The 19,246-nt window shown below is 52.2% G+C and overlaps 2 protein-coding genes across 7 annotated transcripts; both read right to left on the bottom strand.

Moving 5' to 3' along the window:
• Positions 1-479: 479 nt before the first annotated feature.
• Positions 480-4,555, bottom strand: Tymp (thymidine phosphorylase). Its single transcript, XM_046443602.1, has 10 exons — positions 4,152-4,555; positions 3,724-3,947; positions 3,375-3,577; positions 2,859-2,957; positions 2,198-2,327; positions 1,842-1,960; positions 1,284-1,446; positions 961-1,191; positions 734-874; positions 480-637 (listed from the first exon to the last, which is right to left on the bottom strand). The coding sequence occupies exons 2-10, from the start codon at positions 3,935-3,937 to the stop codon at positions 480-482; spliced, it is 1,458 nt and encodes a 485-aa protein (XP_046299558.1). The 5' UTR covers positions 3,938-3,947; positions 4,152-4,555.
• On the bottom strand, positions 4,543-6,573 carry Cimap1b (ciliary microtubule associated protein 1B). 6 transcript variants are annotated; one of them, XM_046443608.2, is made up of 6 exons: positions 5,992-6,470; positions 5,624-5,827; positions 5,273-5,377; positions 5,072-5,193; positions 4,773-4,971; positions 4,543-4,681 (listed from the first exon to the last, which is right to left on the bottom strand). In XM_046443608.2, the coding sequence occupies exons 1-5, from the start codon at positions 6,098-6,100 to the stop codon at positions 4,789-4,791; spliced, it is 723 nt and encodes a 240-aa protein (XP_046299564.1). In that variant the 5' UTR covers positions 6,101-6,470; the 3' UTR covers positions 4,543-4,681; positions 4,773-4,788. The 6 variants fall into 6 exon arrangements, with proteins under 6 accessions (XP_046299564.1, XP_046299563.1, XP_046299560.1 ...); XM_046443607.1 differs by having other exon boundaries at positions 4,831-4,971; positions 5,992-6,464; XM_046443604.1 differs by adding an exon at positions 6,499-6,573 and having other exon boundaries at positions 4,543-5,193; positions 5,992-6,133.
• Positions 6,574-19,246: the final 12,673 nt, after the last annotated feature.

Here is a 19,246-nt window from a genome sequence, read left to right on the forward strand (position 1 = left end):
GGCTCTCCGGTCTCCTCCCAGGCTCAGCAGAAAACCTGCACTGCCAGACTTAACCTCAGCTGGCAGACGACGTATGCGCTCTCCTGGAGGTCCCACACGCACCTCCCTGCTACCCCTACAGTCCTTGCCTGGCGAAGGTTGGGCCCCCACACCCAAACGGGTGGCTGCAGGGATAGAGCACGGAGCTTGCCCTCCAGAAAATCCCCAAGGATATGAGACGGTGCCTGGGGCCACCTCGGTCCTAGTGTCCCCAGGTTCGGCCCCTCGGGAAGGCGGCCGGAAAGCCCTGGAAAAACAGCGCAGGTACAGCCGGGACCCCCACTACTCCGATGCCGGAACCGCGCCCGGGGCACCAACCCCAGGGCACCAACCCCGGAAGCAGCGCCGTCCCGGCTCGCCACCACGGCGCATGCTTCGAGGTCACGTGCGGCGCGGCCCGCCCCGCCCCTGCACGTACTTGGCTCGGAGGCCGTCGGGCTTCAAGGCTGCGCGGCGGTGGGCGGCAGGATCAGCTCCGCAAAGGGCGAGGGGGCCGTGAAGGGCGCGCGATCAGACAGCACAAGCGCTGCCTGCAGTGCTCGGCGCTGCGAATCGCTTAGCGCAGGGCCGTCCAGATGCACGCGGAGCCAGGGCGTCCCTGCCAGGCGAGGACGGTCAGGACTTCCGGGGCGGGAGGACGCACCCGGAAGGGGCGGGGAAGACGACGTGGCCTGGAGTCCTGGGTGGTACTCACCTCGGCTTAGGCTTTGACCCACGTCCACCAACAGCTCGGCGCCCACGCCCAGGCGGATTGGCTCCCCTGCACGGCTGCGTCCGGCCCCGAGCTCGTGCAGCACGAGCGCTAGTGGCAGCGCTTGGACGCTCTCCACGGTGCCTGCGGGAAGAGAGTGAAAGCGTCTGGCAGCCTCAGGAGGGACCCGGGTTGGGAGCGGGTTGGGGGCCCGGGTCCCTGGCGCTCACCGTCCGCAGGCGCGTGTAACTCCTCTTGCTCCCGGGCGTGGGGCAGCAACTGACGACGCTGCGCCGGGGTCCCGGAGCACAGTGATCGGGCCAGGTTCGAATCCACGCCCTGTGCTTCAAGCATCTGCTCGAAGCGGCGCCGCGCGGAGCCGTCGTCCAGTGCCGTAGCGATCCGGGCGGTGCCCTGGGCCGAGCTACCCGCATGTCCACTGAGCCATAATAGGACACCCCCTGCCAGTCGGCAGGGCGAGTTTTAGGTGCCGTGGGGCCTGGGCGTCCGGTAGGGCGGCTCTGCAGTCCCCAACCTCAACCGCTTCCCTTACCGAGTCTAGTGACCAGGTCCCGCAGGTCCGGTGGCCCCGTGCCATCCAGGCAGAGCAGCGCTTCCTCCACTTCCAGGGTATGGCCCACGTTGCGACCCAGAGGGTTATCCATGGCTGTCAGGGCTGCTGCCACCCGAAGCCCCAGATCCGCCCCCACGCCAACCTGCAGAGCCTTGGCTCAGTGTGGACTCTACTTGGCACCCCGTGGGGCCTCCACCCCAATCTTGCATCATCAAATTCCAGCTCCGGAAGTACCCTGGGTGGCCAGACCCTCAGAACGAGGTCGGAGAGGGCTTGGGGGTGGGGACCAGAAGCACTATGCCAGTCCGCAACTGTGGGTGTCGGAAGCATTTTGAGTCTGGCGTGGGGTGGAGGGGCAACCTGGAGATTTTCTAAAGGCATAAGACTAAGCCTCGGTCAGTGAAGGCTGATGGCGGGTGAAGGAGGGAGGGGTGGACTGCTAAGTGGGCAGAGGCGAGTGAGGGTGTAAGGAGGTGGGGCCCACCGGGGCAGGGGCTTCTCTGAGTTTACACTGGCCCAGCATGTGCAGGGGCTCACCAGTGCTCTTGCCAATTCCCGAGCTTTCTCCTGGTCTGGGAAGACTGCAGCGCCACCAAACTTAACGTCTATCACCAGGGCAGAGAGCCCTTCCACCGCCTTTTTACTGAGGATGGAGGCTGTTGTGGGAGGCAGAGATATCACTCCATGTGACGCTGACTCTGGGGTGAGGAGGGGCTGGCCCCTAGGATGGGGTGGCAATGCCTAGTGCGTTAAGCATCAGGTCACCCTCATGAATCTGTGGTCAGGTATTCTCACTAGGGTCCTTCTAATAAGAGGACCTTGACTGTGAGGTCAGAGATAGGGGTCATAACCCCCATAGGCAGAGAGCTGTCCCTGGAGTTGAGTCAGGTCACCTGTGATGAGTGGCAGGCTATCCACAGTGGCTGTCACATCTCGTACAGCATACAGGATTCCATCTGCAGGAACCAGCTCCTTGCTTTGACCCACAATACAGCAGCCCACTTGCTCCAACAGCACTTGCATCTAGTCAAGACACCCCGCCCCCCCAGTGGCCTCTGATGAAGGATCCTACTGGCCCTGTTCAGTGACAGTGACCTATGGATGACTCTAGATTCTCAGCAGTGGCTCTGCTCTGTGACCTGACAAAGATGATCAGTGTATAGCTGTAAATTAGTAGTCCATCAGTGATTTTTTTTTTTTTTAAACCAAGGCACTGGACCACTGAGCCACATCCCCAGCCTTTTGTATTTTATTTAGCGACAGGGTCTCAGTGAGTTGCTAATGCCTCACTCTTGCTGAGGCTGGCTTTGAACTAGCCATCCTCCTATCTCTCCCCAGCCGCATGCGCCACCATGCCCGGCCCCACCAGTGGTTTTGACCAAGTCCCCAGTGATGATCCTGATCAAAGTTCCCTCCACCCTGACCCATGCCCAATGACTATCAGTGACCTTTGAATACTCAGTATTCCCATTAACGACTCTGATAAATAACCCTTCCATGATTATGGCTAAGATCTCCATCAATCCAGATAAAAAGTCAGTGGCCTGCCTGTACCTGTTGTGGGCTCTGGATGACATTGAACCCAGGAATAGACTCCAGCTTGTCCAGGGTGCCCCCTGTGTGCCCCAGGCCACGTCCACTGATCATTGGCACCTGGCAGGCAAGGATATTGGCTGAGTTCACCTGCACGGTCCCCCTCACCACTCACTCAAAAGTGTTTCCTCACCTTCCCTAGATAGACTTTAGCTGGAATTAACCCAGCTGAGAATGGAGAATAACTGTCCTGGCCAGGAGGGGGAGTACAGATGTCAGTGAGGGAGAAGGTGGTTACCATCCCTGGAGATAAGTCTGGGCACAGAGAGAAAGTAGTAGCTAGCTCTTTCTTTCAGGACCCTCTCCCTACAGGGAAGCAGGGGCTGTTTTCTGTTGCTGTGGCTTAAGGCGGACCCCAGTTCCATACTGAGGGCTGGCAGGGACAAGCCTGGGTTCTGTCTTCAGACCAGAGTTGGGAAGTGAGGGTGGCCCGGTTGCTGACTGAGTCAAGGTTTTGGAGAGGAAGTAGTCTCTAACCTTGCAGCCACACGCAGCCAGGGCAGGTGCCAGGATCAGGCTGACCTTGTCTCCCACTCCCCCTGTGGAATGTTTGTCTACAAGCTGCTGGTGCCAGGCCTCTGGCCACTGCAGCTGTTCCCCAGACCTGGCCATTGCCTGGGTCAACGCAGAGGTCTCCTCCAGATCCATGCCTTGCAGCCGGATGGCCATCAGCATGGCCCCTGGATGTGAACATAGAGGGGATGTCCCCACAGCATCGTATTTTGGCATCAGTGATGGGGTGCTGTGGCATGGGGACAGGCAGTCTATGGGGTTGTGGGGGCCAGAGTTTAAGTGGGAACTGGGGTGTTTGGCTCTCCCGACATACCAATCTGTGCCCCCTGTGCACTCCCCTCCACCACAGCACTGATGAAGCCCTTGATGTCCTCCTCACTTAAGCGGCCTCCATCTCGCTTCCTGCGGATCAGCACTGGGAGCTGCTTGGCCCCTGGCATTGAGTCAGGAGGTACCCCCCGTCCTCCCAGCAAACCATCACCTGGTGCGATTGGGGTTGGTGGGGCTGGAGTTCCTGGGGCTGCCATTGCTCTGGGCCTGCGGGGAAGCCAGACACATATATCGCCCAGGACAACGCCCTCCCTCCCCACCCCTCCATCCATGTCCCTGCCACCCCCTGCCCTTGACCCGACTCGGCTCCTGTGTGTGTCTCTGGTGTCCACCCTTGGGTTCCATGACTGTGTCGCTCCTTCGGTGTCTGACTTCCACTTTTCGCTCTCACAACGTGACCCTGGCCCATACCTATTCCGTACTGCGGCCCTCGCCCGTCCTGTTCCGGAGTCTGGTCGGGTTCCACCCCACGTCACCCTTGGCCACGGGGTCGAGACTGCAGGTGCCGTGCACACCTGGCCACTGGCCACCAGCAGGGGCAGGTGGGCAATAACCCAGAGCGGCCCAAGGACCGCAGGCACAGCTTGTAGGATCTGGCCAGTAGCCTTGCTCGCAGCCTGCGGCCAGTCCGCGAATTGCCTGACGAATGCAGGGCTTCCGGGACCTCGAGGCTCGGTTTCTGTCGGGCTCCGCCCAGTTCCCGGCACTGTGCGGCGGGGACACCCCTCTCCAGCTCTCCAACAGACTTCGACGCTCCCGCCCTGACCCCGCCCGTGCACAAAGAGAGAGGCGGACACGTGGCTGATTCCGGAAGCTTTAAGCGCACTGCGGTGGGCCTGTGCCCCCACCCCGCCCGCAGGTCAGTCGTCCACGTTGGTCACCATTGGGGCCAGGTAGTCCGAATGCCGGATCCCGAAGGTCCAGCCGCGAGGCTTCCGGTGCTGCGGGCCAGAAGACGTCGCTGACCTCGCGGAGCCGGGGGCGTACGGCTTCGCGCGGGGAGCCTTGTTCTCTCTGAACCCCGACCCATACCCTCGACTGGGGATCCTCATCCCTTGCCTCTGACCCTTGACCCTGAACTCCAGACCACCTGGTCCACGTTGTAGGCTGCGGGTCCGGGCTTCAGGGTGCTGTCTTGGGGGAACGAAGTCCGCGCCAGCATCGTGAACTGGGGGGCCCGGGTCTTGTAGACCCCGGGGTTCACCACGTGGTAGGCGCAGGGGCCCGGCGTCTGTGGGAGGCAAAGTGAGTGCTGGGTCTGGCCTGGGTTCCCCGCGCACCTCTGACCCTCTTGACCTCTCGCTGCGCTGGGCCGGCGGCCCTCCTCGCACCTTGCTGAGGTCTTCAAAGCAGCTGCCCACTCTGGTGCGGCCGTAGATGGAGTAAGTTGGGGCCGAGACTTTGCCGATGACGCGCGGGCCCAAGAGCGAGGGCACCGTGTAGGCGCCGGGACCTGAAGGAGCCGCCAGGGGTCGGTCACTGCGGTCTGCGCGCGTGCGGGCGGTCCCGGGGCGGGGCCTTTCAGGTCTCACCTGGACCCTGCGGCTCCGCGTGGACACCCCAGTTTCGGGAAGCAATGGTATGTCGAGGCGCACTGGGGTACGTCGCATTCCCGGCTCGTTCTGGGAAATACCTCCCTGGGGGACAGACCAAGGTGTGGGCCAGAACTGGGTGGGGGGTCTGGTGGAGCCGGGTTAGGGTCTTGGAATTGGGAAATCGGAACCACAATTTGTCACAGCCTTGTGGGGCTTGGGGTTCTGGACTTTGAGATCCGGAATATACGATGTTAGGGTAGAGAGGGGGTCTCGGGGTTCAGGTGGGGAGGTTCCCAGGTGCGCCTCCCCGGAGGCGTTGGGGAGACCAGGGTCCCAGGGGGTCCTGACCCGGTCCGGGAGTGCGGAAGGGCGCAGAGTGCCGCAGGCGGCCACAGATGGAGTAGGCGGGGGCGCTGTCCGGGCCGCGCACGGTCATGCGGGAGGGCACCAGGTGGCTGGGCCCGGGGCCGCAGGTTGACTGCTGCGTGGGGAAGCGCGCACCGAAGGTGTAGGCGGGGGCGCGGGGCCGCGAGGGGTCGTGCCGGATGTAGCCTGCGGAACGTCCCAGCATCAACCGGGCCGCCCCCCGCCCTCCCCCAGCACGGCCCACCATCCCCTGCACCGACTCTGCCCCCGGGCTCCGGGTAGGACCACCGCAGCCCAGACGCAAACCCGCCCGGGCGCCCCTCGCCCTCCCCGGAGCCGGCCCCTGCTACCGGTGTTCGGCGGCAGCTGGTATTTGGGCCCGGGTCCTCTATAGAGCGCCGCGATGGGGCCCCGGGGCCGGTGTGGCCGCCAAGGGCCCACCCAGTAGTCCGAGGCCATGACGCGAGCGGGGGCGCGTACAGCCGGCAGCACCTGTGGACAGATGGTGGCGGCCGCGGCCCCTCCACCTCGAATTCGCGGGGAACCCGCGACCCGGCTCCGCGGCGGAGCAGCCCTGGGGGCGGGGCCCACCCCGTATCCCGGGCGCCCGGAAAACAAACAGTGGTGTCCCGGCCCCGCGGCGGGGCCTGGGGCAGCGAGCCACCTTCAGGGCCATCTCGGCCGCCTACCCGCAGACGGGTTTCTGTAGGGGGTGCGCGCGCAGGCCCGGCGCAGACCCCGACCTCGGGCAGGGAATTCCCAATTCATGGGCGGGCGGGCGCGCAAGATTTTAGGGTTGGGGAAGGTTCTGGGGAGAGGAACCAGTTCTAGGAGCGAAGGCCTCGAGATGCACTGACCTGCTGTGCTGGCTCCTGGCTTGGGAAGGCAAAGCGAGAGAGCTGGACACCCTAACTCCCACCCCCGCCCAATGCCAGGCCCCATTGTGTCCCCACCTCGCTTCCTGGCAACCAGACTGCCTACCCCTCCGCCCCCAGCACCCCTGCTCCACCCGGCCCTGGCAGGACTCCTCAGGCCTCTGCTTGGGTCTGCGGCGCTGGCGGGTGGGGTGGGGGTCCTTGACTCAGCCCTGAAGCTGGCCTCACCCTTCTCCAAGTTTTAGCCAGCCCTTCCGGAAGGAGGCAAATACGCAGACCAAAAGCAGGTGTGGGAGCGCTGGGGTTGTGGCTCAGTGGTACAGCGCTCGCCTCTCGCGGGTGCAGGCCCTGGGTTCCATCCTCAGTTCCACATAGAAATAAGTAGATAAAATAAAGATACCAACTACAACTAAAAGTATACTAAGAAAAAAAGCAAGTGTGCGAATAAAGAAAGAATTCACATAGGAAGCCCAGTTTATGTGTAGAGAACTTTGCCCGTATTTAAGTCTGTGGAATAATCATGTATTGGACCTGAAAATAACCGTACAAGTTGAATGAAAGTACAATAGGACACATGACTCGATCACAATCCGATCCAATTCTCTCTCAGCAAACAATCAAATGTAAAAAAATATATATATAAAAAAGGTGGGGGGACACAAGTGTAAGCAATTGGAATTAATAGGTCCCCATTTTAAAACCTCTGGATCAAAAAGATACTAGGTCAGAAGTAACAAACTATCTGACTGTAATCCCAGCGACTCAGGAGGCTGAGCCCGGGGCTGGCAAGTTCCAGGCCAGCCTCACCCATCAGGTGAGACTCTATTGTAAAATTTTAAAGAAGGGCTGGGGATGTAGCTCAGTGATCCTTATGGCTGAGGATCAAACCCAGTGCCTCATATGTGCTAGGGAAGTGCTCTACCACTGAGCCACAACCCTAGCCCATAGCTAAAGCTATATTCAGAGGGAAAATCATAGCTTTCAGATAACCTCATCATTAATGAAAAATATAAAGAAATTTCCAACTTATTTTACAAACAAAAAAGACCAGTTAACTAGAGGAGTGAAACAGGAATGAACACAATATAGTAGAAAGGATCAATAAACAGAATAGATATTTGTGAAAAGAAGACAGGTAAGTAGATAGACACTAGGTGAGCCTGGGACTAGCTCTTGATGGGGCCCACCCAGGTCAGGGTAAAGCCATGGGTGCCTCCGTATATTTTGGAAGGAGGTTTCTTTAGTTGTGCGTCTGGATCAAGGTAACTTCTGTCTGGCCACTGATCCCAGTTAACGTAGGATCGACTTGTAGAGGAAGCCTCCCTGAGTGGGATGCTGTCATGACAGCTTCAGAGAGGACCAATTAGGGTCAAAAACTTCACTACTGGACATGAAGGAGGGGTGAACCATGTAGGAGAGAGCATAATGTGGTCCTTCGTTTTCAGGGCAAATATCAAACAGCAATGAACTTGGAGATGGCACTGTTGCCTTTGTGGTTTTCTGCTGAGAGACATCTCTCTCTCTCTCTCTCTCTCTCTCTCTCTCTCTCTCTCTCTCTCTGCCTCTCTGTTTTCTGCTTGAGCTTCACTTTCCTTCCACTTACAATAAAGTTTTCTTGCATAACTTCTGGTGTCCGACTAAAGTTTTTCCATCTGACGCAAGAGCTGAGGTTTGGAGCTTCAGCTGCTCACACTCCTGTGACAAAAGGGAGAAAGTAAGAGCACACAAAATTAAGAAGAAAACAAGATTCAAACATAGAAAAGAGTGAGTAAAATAATTTGATTTTTCATAGAGCAACTCTGTGACAATAAGTTTAAAAACCTACAAGAAATGGTGATTTTTCAAAACTAAGAATCACCTGATGAACCTAGGAATGAACAATGTCACAGACAATGTTCTCTGTGTATCAGTTAGGAATTACATGTGGCAATGAGTAACTACCTCCCTGTAAGTAAAACAGAAACATTCCCGATCGATGGATCAAATTCCTGTGAGCGTGCGTTTCCCCCATAAGGTAAAAGAAGTCCAGGAGTAAATAGTGAGGCCCCCTGAAGTCTGTAGGGACGAGGTTCTGTGTCTCCACTCTCAGCCCTCAGGTCGGGAGGTGTATGCTCTACCTCCAGCCTAGGAGAAGAGGACCAGAGAAGGACAAAGGTGCAGGTCTAGCTGAGGGTGGCCCCTTCTGGGGGACTTTCCAGGAAACCGTTAATTTTACACTTCTTTGCCTAGAACTATGTCATAGACTTTTCATATGCTGTAAACTGGGAAATATTGTTTAGTTACGATCATTGCTTACTCAGCAAAATTCGGGGCCAGAAAGGGGGATTAAAATTTTGCTATAAAAAAATCTCCCAGTGGGGGACTGGGGATGTGGCTCAAGCGGTAACGCGCTCACCTGGCATGGGTGCGCTGGGTTTGATCCTCAGCACCACATAAAATAAAATAAAGATGTTGTGTCCACCGAAAACTGAAAAATAAATATTAAAAAATTCTCTCTCTCAAAAAAAATCTTTTTTATTATTATTAGTTGTTCAAAACATTACAAAGCTCTTGACATATCATATTTCATACGTTTGATTCAAGCGGGTTATGAACTCTCATTTTTACCCTATATACATATTGCAGATTCACATCGGTTACACATCCACTTTTTTACCTACTGCCATACTAGTGTCTGTTGTGTTCTGCTGCCTTTCCCATCCTCTACTATCCCCCCTCCCCTCCCCTCCCCTCCCCTCCCCTCCCTTCCCATCTTCTCTCCCTACCCCATCTACTGTAATTCATTTCTCTCTCTTGTTTTTTTCCCCTTTCCCCTCACTTCCTCTTATATGTAATTTTGTATAACAATGAGGGTCTCCTTCCTTTACCATGCAATTTCCCTTCTCTCTCTCTTTCCCTCCCCTCTCTCGTCCCTGTTTAGTGGTGATCTCCTTCTCATGCTCTTCCTCTCTATTCTGTTCTTAGTTGCTTTCCTTATATCAAAGGAGACATTTGGCATTTGTTTTTTAGGGATTGGCTAGCTTCACTTAGCATAATCTGCTCTAGTGCCATCTATTTCCCTGCAAATTCCATGATTTTGTCATTTTTTAGTGCAGAGTAATACTCCATTTTGTATAAATGCCACATTTTTTTTTATCCATTCATCTATTGAAGGGCATCTAGGTTGGTTCCACAGTCTAGCTATTGTGAATTGTGCTGCTATGAACATTGTTGTAGCAGTGTCCCTATAGTACGCTCTTTTAAGGTCTTTAGGGAATAGTCCAAGAAGGGGAGTAGCTGGGTCAAATGGTGGCTCCATTCCCAGCTTTCCAAGGAATCTCCATACTGCTTTCCAAATTGGCTGCACCAATTTGCAGTCCCACCAGCAATGTACCAGTGAACCCTTTTCCCCACATCCTCGCCAGCATTTGTTGTTGTTTGACTTCATAATGGCTGCCAATCTTACTGGAGTGAGATGGTATCTTAGGGTGGTTTTGATTTGCATTTCTCTGACAGCTAGAGATGGTGAGCATTTTTTCATGTACTTGTTGATTGATTGTATGTCCTCCTCTGAGAAGTGTCTGTTCGGGTCCTTGGCCCATTTGTTGATTGGGTTATTTGTTATCTTGTTTAATTTTTTGAGTTCTTTGTATACTCTGCATATTAGGGCTCTATCTGAAGTGTGAGGAGTAAAGATTTGTTCCCAGGATGTAGGCTCCCTATTTACCTCTCTTATTGTTTCTCTTGCTGAGAAAAAATTTTTTTATTATTATTAAAAAAAAAAAAATCTCCCGGGGGCTGGAGGTGTATCTCAGTGGTAGAGTGTGTACTTAGGGTGCTCAAGGGTCTGGGTTCAATCCCTAGCACTAAAACCAAAGCAAAGTCAACAAAACCTCACCAGGCCCAAAGAGCTCTGCATGTGATTCCTAACCTTCTCTTAGGACAGATAACTTCCCACTATAAATGAAGCTGTGAGAATGGTGAGGCCTCAGGGTGCTGGGTGCTGGGCCTGCAGAGGACCCCTCCCCAATAGGCCCAGGGTCTTCTCTCTGACTCTACCTTGGTAGTGAGTGCCCTTTCTAATAAATCAGTGAACTTGATAAAGAGTTTCCTGTGTTCCGTGAGCCATTCTAGCAAATGACTGAATCCAAGGAGAGTCTTCCGTGGAGACCCCAATTCAGAGATGGTCCCCCAGGAGTCCTGAAGGTCTGGGTTTGTGCCTTGCCTTTGAAGTGGGGCCTCTGTGGGACAGAACCCTTAGCTTGTGGTGTCTACACTGAGTCCAGGCAGGTGGTGCCAGAACTGGATTGTTGCATCCCCAGCTGGTGTGTGCGGAATTAGAAAACACTAATGTTTTGTGTCAAAAGTGTTCCAAAAAACAAAAGCCAAATGTTTTCTCTGATATGTGGATGCTGATTCAGAGTGGGGGTGGGGCTAGGGAAGAATAGAGGTACTTTAGATTAGGGGGAGAAAGGATCCTAGAATGAATCAGACATTATTACCCTGTGTGCATATATAACTATTCAACCGGTGTGATTCTACATCATGTATAACCAGAAGAATGAGAAATTATACTCCATTATATGTGATGTATCAAAGTGCATTCTACTGTCATGTATAACTAATTAAAATGAATAAAATTTTAAAAAGAAAGTGTTGTGTGAGTAGACAAATGAGAGTCCTTTCAGGGCGGTGGTAGAGTCAGCTTGGGTGACTTGAATCAGGTGTCAACTGCTTCTCTGCAAACCAAAGCTAACACTGTCAACCTGAGGAACTGGGTGAGCACACCTACTATTACCACATGATCTAACACTGCCTTGAAGGTTCTAGCACAGGCAATAAGAAGAGAAAAGTAGGGGCTGAGGGTACAGCCCAGCAGGCGCATAGCCCTGGGGCCCTGGGTTTGATCCCCAGCACCTTCACAGGTACAGACGCATGGCAGCTCTACAGCAGCAGTCCCAGCGGTCCCACAGGTTACCATAGAGCTGGAGAGCTCCCACAGCCTAATGACACAGCAGCTGCCACCTTACTGTGTTGGTGTGCCACTGTGGGGCACGCTGCCAGTCCTGCAGCACTCACGGTTCTGCACAGTGCACGGTGCTCGGGGTGATAACATCGACTGTTGCTGGCTCACATACTTATCACACTATGCTTTTTATCAGCGTTTTGGTTTGTGTGCCCACCATAAAAAATGCCGTGAAACCCTGCCACGCTGCACTCATGAATTTCTTGGTCATAGCAGCCTGGATGCAGGGTTTTCTCTTGTGCTTGATGGACCTAATACTGTTTGTTCATCAGGGCTTTGGTTGTTCAATGGGCTGCATATGCATACCCAGGTGTGAGTGTGCACAGGTGTGCAGCAGGCCATGCCAGCCGGGCTCCTGTGAGTGCCGGACACTGGCTCAGGGATAAAGTCACCTAATGAGGGCTGGGGCTGTAAGTCAGTGGCAGAAAGCTTGCCTAGCTTGTGAGGCACTGGGTTTGATCCTTAGCACCACATAAAAATAAACAAATATAAACAAAGGCATTTCATCCACCTACAACTACAAAGAAAAAGAAGTCGTCTAATGACACATTTCTCAGAATGCCACCTCATCATTAATCGATGCAAGATTGATTGTAAAATAAGAGAGAACACTACTGTTATTTAAAAATTCAATACACACTAGTAAATAAAGACTATAATTAACAAGGGAATTTGGTGTTTTCTTTTTGCCATCCTAAAATTTCTGTTTCATTACAATCTACTATTTTCTTCTCCTTTTCTTTAAAAATAACTGAAATATGAAAAATTGTGCTCTATATATGTAATAAGAATTGTAATGCATTCTGCTGTCATATATTAAATAAATAGATAAATATAATTGAAAAGCCAGGCATGGTGATGTATACCTGTAATTCTGGCTTTTTTTTCTTTTTTCCCAGTACCAGGGCCTGAACCCAGGGGTGCTTTACCCTGGAGCCTTATCCTCAGGCCCTCTGATTTTTTATTTTGAGACAAGTTCTCACTAAGTTACTTAGGATTTCACTAAATTGCTGGAGCTGGCTTTGAACTTGTGATTCTCCTGCCTCAGCCTCCTGAGCTGCTTAATCCTAGCAATTTAGGAAGCTAAGGCAGGAGAGTCCCCAGGCCAACCTGGGCAATTTAGATCTTGTCCCAAAATAAGAAAGAAAAAGTTCTGGGGTGTAGCTGCGTGGTGAGGCACTGCTGCACTCAATACTCGAACAAAAACAAAACAAAAAGCCCTCAGATAAGACCATGTCCTTGGTGCCAAAATTATAAACCCACCTGATTATAGATTTCAAACATATTTTAAATTTGAATTTATACCTTATTAAAAAGGTTTATTTTCAAAATAAGAGCCCCAGTGTTCTCTCAGGAAGCCCGTTTCCCCTCTGCTGACCCTGCTGCTGGGACCAAGCAGCAGGGAAATCAGGGAGTGTTTCTCCTCAAGAACTCAAATCTCAGATTTCAGAGTTCATTGTTTCATTGGTTTCTGGTTTTTGGTTTGCAGTCCTATTGTTAAAAAATAAATAAATAAGTGAAGGCAGCCTGCCCACGGCACAGGACACCCAGCAGCGAACCAGTCTTCTCTGTGGGACCCCCGGACATCTAGACATGCACACAAAGACTCCCTCAGACTCCGGGCTCTTCTACTCCAGAACAAGCAGTGATCTGTGAGCATCCTATTTTGACACTGTCTGTTTAGTCTATATTCTTTTTCTGGGTACTGGAATTGAATCCAGGGGTGCTCTACCACTGAGCCACATCAGAACTGAGACCTCCGTTTCGAGACCCCAGGCTGGTGGTGAGCTTCCTGTCCGGGCCTCCTGGGCTGCTGGGACCATAGGAGTGCTCACTGGTCTTCACACACAGTATCAAAGATCACCGACGGGTTATGCACAGGCCGAGCGGGCGACACGGATTGCTGTATTAGTTGGTAAAATTCCTTTTAAATTTGTGATCCAGCATTACACCGAACCCAGATTCCTGCCTTCTTTTTTAACACTGGAAGGAAGTGGAAAGATGTGGCATAATCCCCAGAAGCTTCTTTGCAGCTCAACACTCTCCACACCTGCAGGGCACCTCGGGGCTCTCCAGGCCCTTAAGCTTCACACCTGCCCCAGGTGTGGTAGGACAGAGAGGCTGGGACTGGCAGCAGAAGAGTCTTGTGGAGAGGGCACTTGCACTGTGGAGGGTGTCCCCAGAGTCCTCTCCTGGGTCTGTTCTTAACAGCCTGTCCTCCCAGCTGTCACAGACTCCTCTCTGTGCCTGAGGCCTGCTCTGGTCTTGCCGTTACCTTGGAAACCCAAGAGACTTCCCGGTTTTCTCTCAGACAACTTCTGACTGGCCCCTCCCCTCCCCCCTCCTCCGCTGGTCCGCCTACTGTGCCCAGCAGCTGCTCTTGTAGCTCCTGGCCCTTTCCTGGCTCCGCTTTAAGCCCCACCTGTGGTGCCACTTTCTGCATTTCCTGCGTCTGTTTTCCTGAAGAGTGCTCTTTACCTACTTCAGCAGTTCACCTTGTTGTCACCAGTTAACAGTTCTTTACATCAGTCCCCTGCCATTCACATCTGAAGTTTTGATCTTCGGGTCAGAACCATCTCTGAGTTATGAATAGAGATGTCCTAGAGATCCACTTACTGCCAGTGACTCTGAAGGCTGATGCAGCCGGACGGCTAGTTCAAGGTCAGCCTCAGCAAATTAATGAGACCCCGTCTCAAAATACGCAATACAAAGGCCTGTGATGTGACGTAGCTCAGTGGTAGAAGTCCCTGGGTTTGATCTCCAGTGCTGAGAGGGAGGAAGAGCGGGAGGGAGAGAGGGAGAGAGAAGCAGCCTTGACTGGGGTGGTAGCTGGGTCCATGAGGGGTCAGTGCAGAACACAGAAACCACTCCCAGGGTTTAAAGCAGAAGTGGGTTTAGCACAGGGTATATTGCGAAATTGCTGGGTGGGCTGTGGTTTAGGAGGCGAGCTGGGCCCAGGGACTGTTGTGAAGAAGTGACCTGGCAGCCGTGGCTGGCAGGAGCCTGAGATCGAAGCTGCCACCTTGCTGCCCTCATCTCCACACCTTGTGTGCAGCAGGAGAGTCAGGGTCATTTTGTCTTCCTGTCTCACACACAGAACCACCACCTCACCCGACTTGGCTGCAAGGGAATCTGCATAACTAATTTTAAGATAAACAGAGTGAAAGCTAAATGCCCTGACCCTATCCAGAACGGGTGGAGAATCAAGAGTCCTGCCTCCAGCAGATCCGGCGGGAGACACCTGTTCTCCACCCACGTGAAGATTAAATGGGCTCACATTCCAGGAGGCGTCTCCACTGGACATGCACACAGAGCCCCAGCAAGGGTCAGGCTCACCCCGTCCAGCCCACCTCCACCTCGTCCTCTTGTAAGTGGGGTTCAGCCCCCGGTTGGCTGTTTCCTGTTACAGTGGCAGGGCCCTCGTGCAGCAAGACCTTGGGACCCAGAGGCAAATAGTTACCATCTGACTCTTACAGAACTGGGCTGCCCCTGACTCAGAGCATGTGTGGACGAAGAACAAAAGAAGCAAGACTCCTGCATGCCAAGGAGCCCTGCTCAGGGCACTGGCCATGACAAGCACTCCGATAAGTCAGTGATGAAAAGGTCTCCAGCTCTGCACTCAGCATCTGGCCCCATTCCCAGCCACCTTTCCTGGGTCTTCAGGTTGTGAGATGTTTGATGAGTGCAGCTTCTCAGGCTTCTACACGCTTCTGGGTGACTATGGGCATCAGATCAATATGGGCATCAGATTTCCCATTTTAGGCCGGAAGCCATTTTATCTAGAGGCTCCAGAGTTTCGATTCTGAAGCAAAGCTGCTTAGCTTCCCATAAGAACTGGTGCCTGGGGCTGGGCTGGGGCTCAGCGGTAGAGCGCTGGCCTCGCTGGCGTGAGGCCCTGGGTTGGATCCTCAGCACCACATAAAAATAAATAAATAAAATAAAGATATTGTGTCCACTTAAAACTAAAAAATAAATATTAAAAAAAAAAGAACATGTGCCTGCTAAACGATCAACCCTACCCCAGCTTATGACGAAACTCCTAAGCAGCTTATGAAATCCCTCTTACAGACGAAGCTGCTCAGTGAGCCGACGCTCTGCTGCTCTCCTTGGAGGGACAGCCTGGTCGGTTTGTTGCGCTACTGACAATGAATCTCTTGTATGAGATGCTGGCGTGCGGCATGGTCTTTGGACTTTGCGTGGAGTCGGCAAGTGTCCTTTCATTTGACATCTGCAGTGAGGTCTTCTCAGGCTGCATGAAGACTTCATCTTCCACCCAGGTTGCTATGAAATTGCAGCACAAGTATCTCGCCTGGTTGTAACAAATGCCACTGGGAAGAAGCCTTGCTTAGATCCCTGTCTAGATTCCTGGTGTGGATTTCCCCCTTCCCCAGACTTAGGGTTTTATTGGTGGAGAACAATAGTGGGAACTGGGAGGGGATTTTTGCATATGTGAGGTCAGAAGGGCCACCTTGCAGATTTATCGGGAAGGGAGAGCTGAGGTACTGTGAAAGAGCTGCCTTTGAATTCTGATTGTCTGTGAATGAGAAAATCATGGAACTACAAACAAGGAGGGAGAAAAATACATGAAAAATTAAAAAGAAAGGACAAAAAGCCAAGAAAACTTCTTCTTCTGAATCCCCCAAGAGATAAACTCTCAAACCCCATTCACACAATGTATGAAGAAACCGAGAATTAGTATACTCATCCTATAAATCTTAAAGATGGGAGAATTTGTGCCCAGGAAATAGAAATGATGTAGCAATCAGAAAGTTTATTAAAGCCACAGTTCACAATCTTCAAAGATGTACAGTAGATAAAAGGACCTACGAGATAAAAGTCGGATGTCATAAAACAGATAAGAAATCTCAGGAATATCAAATACAGATGAATATAACAGTGAACAAATTTGAGTTCAAAAATATGAAAACTATCATTTTTAAAATAGCTCCAACGGGGGCAGACCTGAAGCCTTCCTTTTCCCCCACTATGAAGCATTTTTATTTCCTGCACGTATCTTCCGCATCTCTGCCAAAATGCAATTGATGGTGACTGACTCCCTTGCCCGGATAAATTGTCCCTGTTGTCATTTGGTGGATCTCTGTTTATTTCCACATTGGTTTATCACTTTACAGTATTTTCACACTGAACATAGTCTCTCCAAGGCAGTGACAAGGCTTGTGTTTTCTCTGTCTGCTTCTTTCTCAACTCGACAGACTTGTCTTTCAACTTAACACCAAGGAACCCATTTTCTGTTCTTGTAAAGTTCTGTTCATTAACCTTTCATTTAACATCAAAATTGTGTGTATGCTCTGGTAGCTAAATCTTTAACTCATTCTTGAATTTTTTTTCAAAATTACTGTTTATCTCCATAGTTTTTAAAAGTAGTATTTTAAAGATGATAGTTTTCATGGTGGCTGGGTTGTGGCTCAGCGGTAAACTGCTTGCCTCTCACGTGTGAGGCCCTGGGTTTGATCCTCAGCACCACATAAAAATAAATAAATAAAATAAAGGTATTATATCCATATACAACTAAAAAATATTTTTTTTTAAAGTAAATAAACAAAGGGCTGGGGATGTGGCTCAAGCGGTAGCGCGCTCACTTGGCATGCGTGCGGCCCGGGTTCGATCCTCAGCACCACATACAAAGATGTTGTGTCTGCCGAAAACTAAAAAAAAAAATAAATATTAAAAAACTCTCTCTCTCTTTAAAAAAAAGTAAATAAACAAAATAAAGACACTGCATCTAGGTACAACTAAAAAAATATTTTTAAAAAAATGACAGTTTTTCGGGGCTGGGATTGTGGCTCAGCGGTAGAGCGCTCACCTAGCACGGGCGGGACCCAGGTTCGATCCTCAGCACCACATAAAAAATAAAAACGTTGTGTTGTGTCCATCTACACCTAAAAAACAAATACTTTAAAAAATGTCAGTTTTCATATTTTTGACCTGGTGCAATTTCGTATGTCACCAGGGCCATCTTATTTTCACTCACAGGCTTCTTGGGAATGGTTAGCCATGACTCACAAGGAATTGTATTCCAACCCCATGACAGGGATGAGGCAAGGGTCATGTGCCATCGGCAAAGCTTGGGAGGGACCTGGCTGAGGCTGGCCTGGCCGGGCTCACAACAGGCATCTCAGCTGGGAAGAAGGAAGGGGAAGGAAGACCAGGGAGTAGCGGGGCTGAGCTTCACAGGTGCCTGTTGAGCTATTTCACGTTATTGCTGACAGGACTCCTCCGGCCAGAGCTTGTGTTCCACAGAGCTGAAGAATGACCCTGGGTCACCACTAAGTTGAGCCGGTGAGCAGGGATTTTATGAAAAAGAAAGTGAAAGAAAGATGCAGAATTCTTGGGCCGGGTGCCTGGGTGAGGCAAGGGCGCAGTTAGTCCTCCAGCACTCCTCCCTTCAGAGGCACCTAAAAAAAAAGTTGATAAGGTCCTCTGGACTGGCTTTTGATATTTCAATTGCTCCACCACCTGATTATGGATTATGCAGTCGCTTTTGGCAAGATGGAGATTGACACCCCTTCTGAGAACCAGGAACTGTCTTATAACACGTGAGGCATGTTGGACTGGCTATCCCTGGGCTGGCCCTCTGGTCCACCTGCCCTGGCCTTTCCTGCTTTCCACTGCCTGGCCTTTTCTACCTCAGTGTCACTGAGAGATTGAATTGGGTGACTTCGTGAGGCTGATGAAGTGAAATTGCTGCTGAAGAAGTCCACACAGACAGGTGAAGGGCTGACGCCAGACCCAGCGTGCACATCTAATCCCAGTGACTCGGGAGGCCGAGACCAGAGGAAGCCAAGTGGGAGGCCAACCTGGGCAACTTAGTGAGACCCTGTCTCAAAATTAAAAACGAAATAAAAAGGTCTGGGAATGTAGCTCGTGGTAAAGCACTTACCCTCTGACAGGTAAGGTGTGGGAGCCGGGGTTTCAGCCTGCTCCCACCATTCACCCCCTGCTCTGGGGAACGCCAGGGTATGATCCTCATCCGGGAGGCCTGAGAGGAGAGTCATTCAATTCAGAGACAAGAAGTCACAGGTCTGTGAAGAAACCCCAGGGCCCACAGGAGGAAAAGCAGGCTGGCTTCAGACTTGTGCTGGGTGGCGGAAGCTGGAAAGCAGGGAACTCGGGGAAGACGCAGCCCAGGAGCCTGTGCAGGTGGAAGCATGAAGCTGGGCCCCCAGGAGAGCACCCAGCACCCAGCCAGAGCACGGTACCAAGGACAGACTGAGAGCCAACAGCCAATAGAACCGCAGGCTTCGTGGTGGGGAAGAGCAGGCTTTGGAGGGCTGAGCTGTCGTGGAAGCCCAACTCCTTCCAAACTCCTCCTGGTGCTAGGAGAAAGGGAGGGGAGTGAAGTGTTTCCGAGGAGGGTTTAAAATCAAAAAGCAAGAAAATGCCAAGTCCTCCTGAAAGTCGGGACTAGGGGTAAGAAGAAGCGGAAGTTAGAAGCAGTGAGTTCTCAGGAACAGAGGAACAAGCCCTTACAGTAAACGTGAAGGCCACAGGAGCTGAGGTGGGCCTGGGGCAGGAGCCCAGAGTCACAAGCCACAGCTCGCTGCTCACCGCACCGCCCCGTCTTTCTGAGGCTGGGTGTGGCTCAGGCTAGAGCACTTGCCCAGCACTCAGAGGGCCCTGAGTCCCAGCCCCAGCAAGGAGAGGGACATATATTTCCGTGAGATATGTTTTTCAGTCTTTGAAATCTATGTAAAGAAAACATTT

This window comes from Marmota monax, unplaced genomic scaffold (genome assembly GCF_021218885.2).
Source record: "Marmota monax isolate L192 unplaced genomic scaffold, Marmota_monax_Labrador192_F-V1.1 WCK01_AAM20220418_F8-fsc00234, whole genome shotgun sequence".
Classification (NCBI taxonomy): domain Eukaryota; kingdom Metazoa; phylum Chordata; class Mammalia; order Rodentia; family Sciuridae; genus Marmota; species Marmota monax.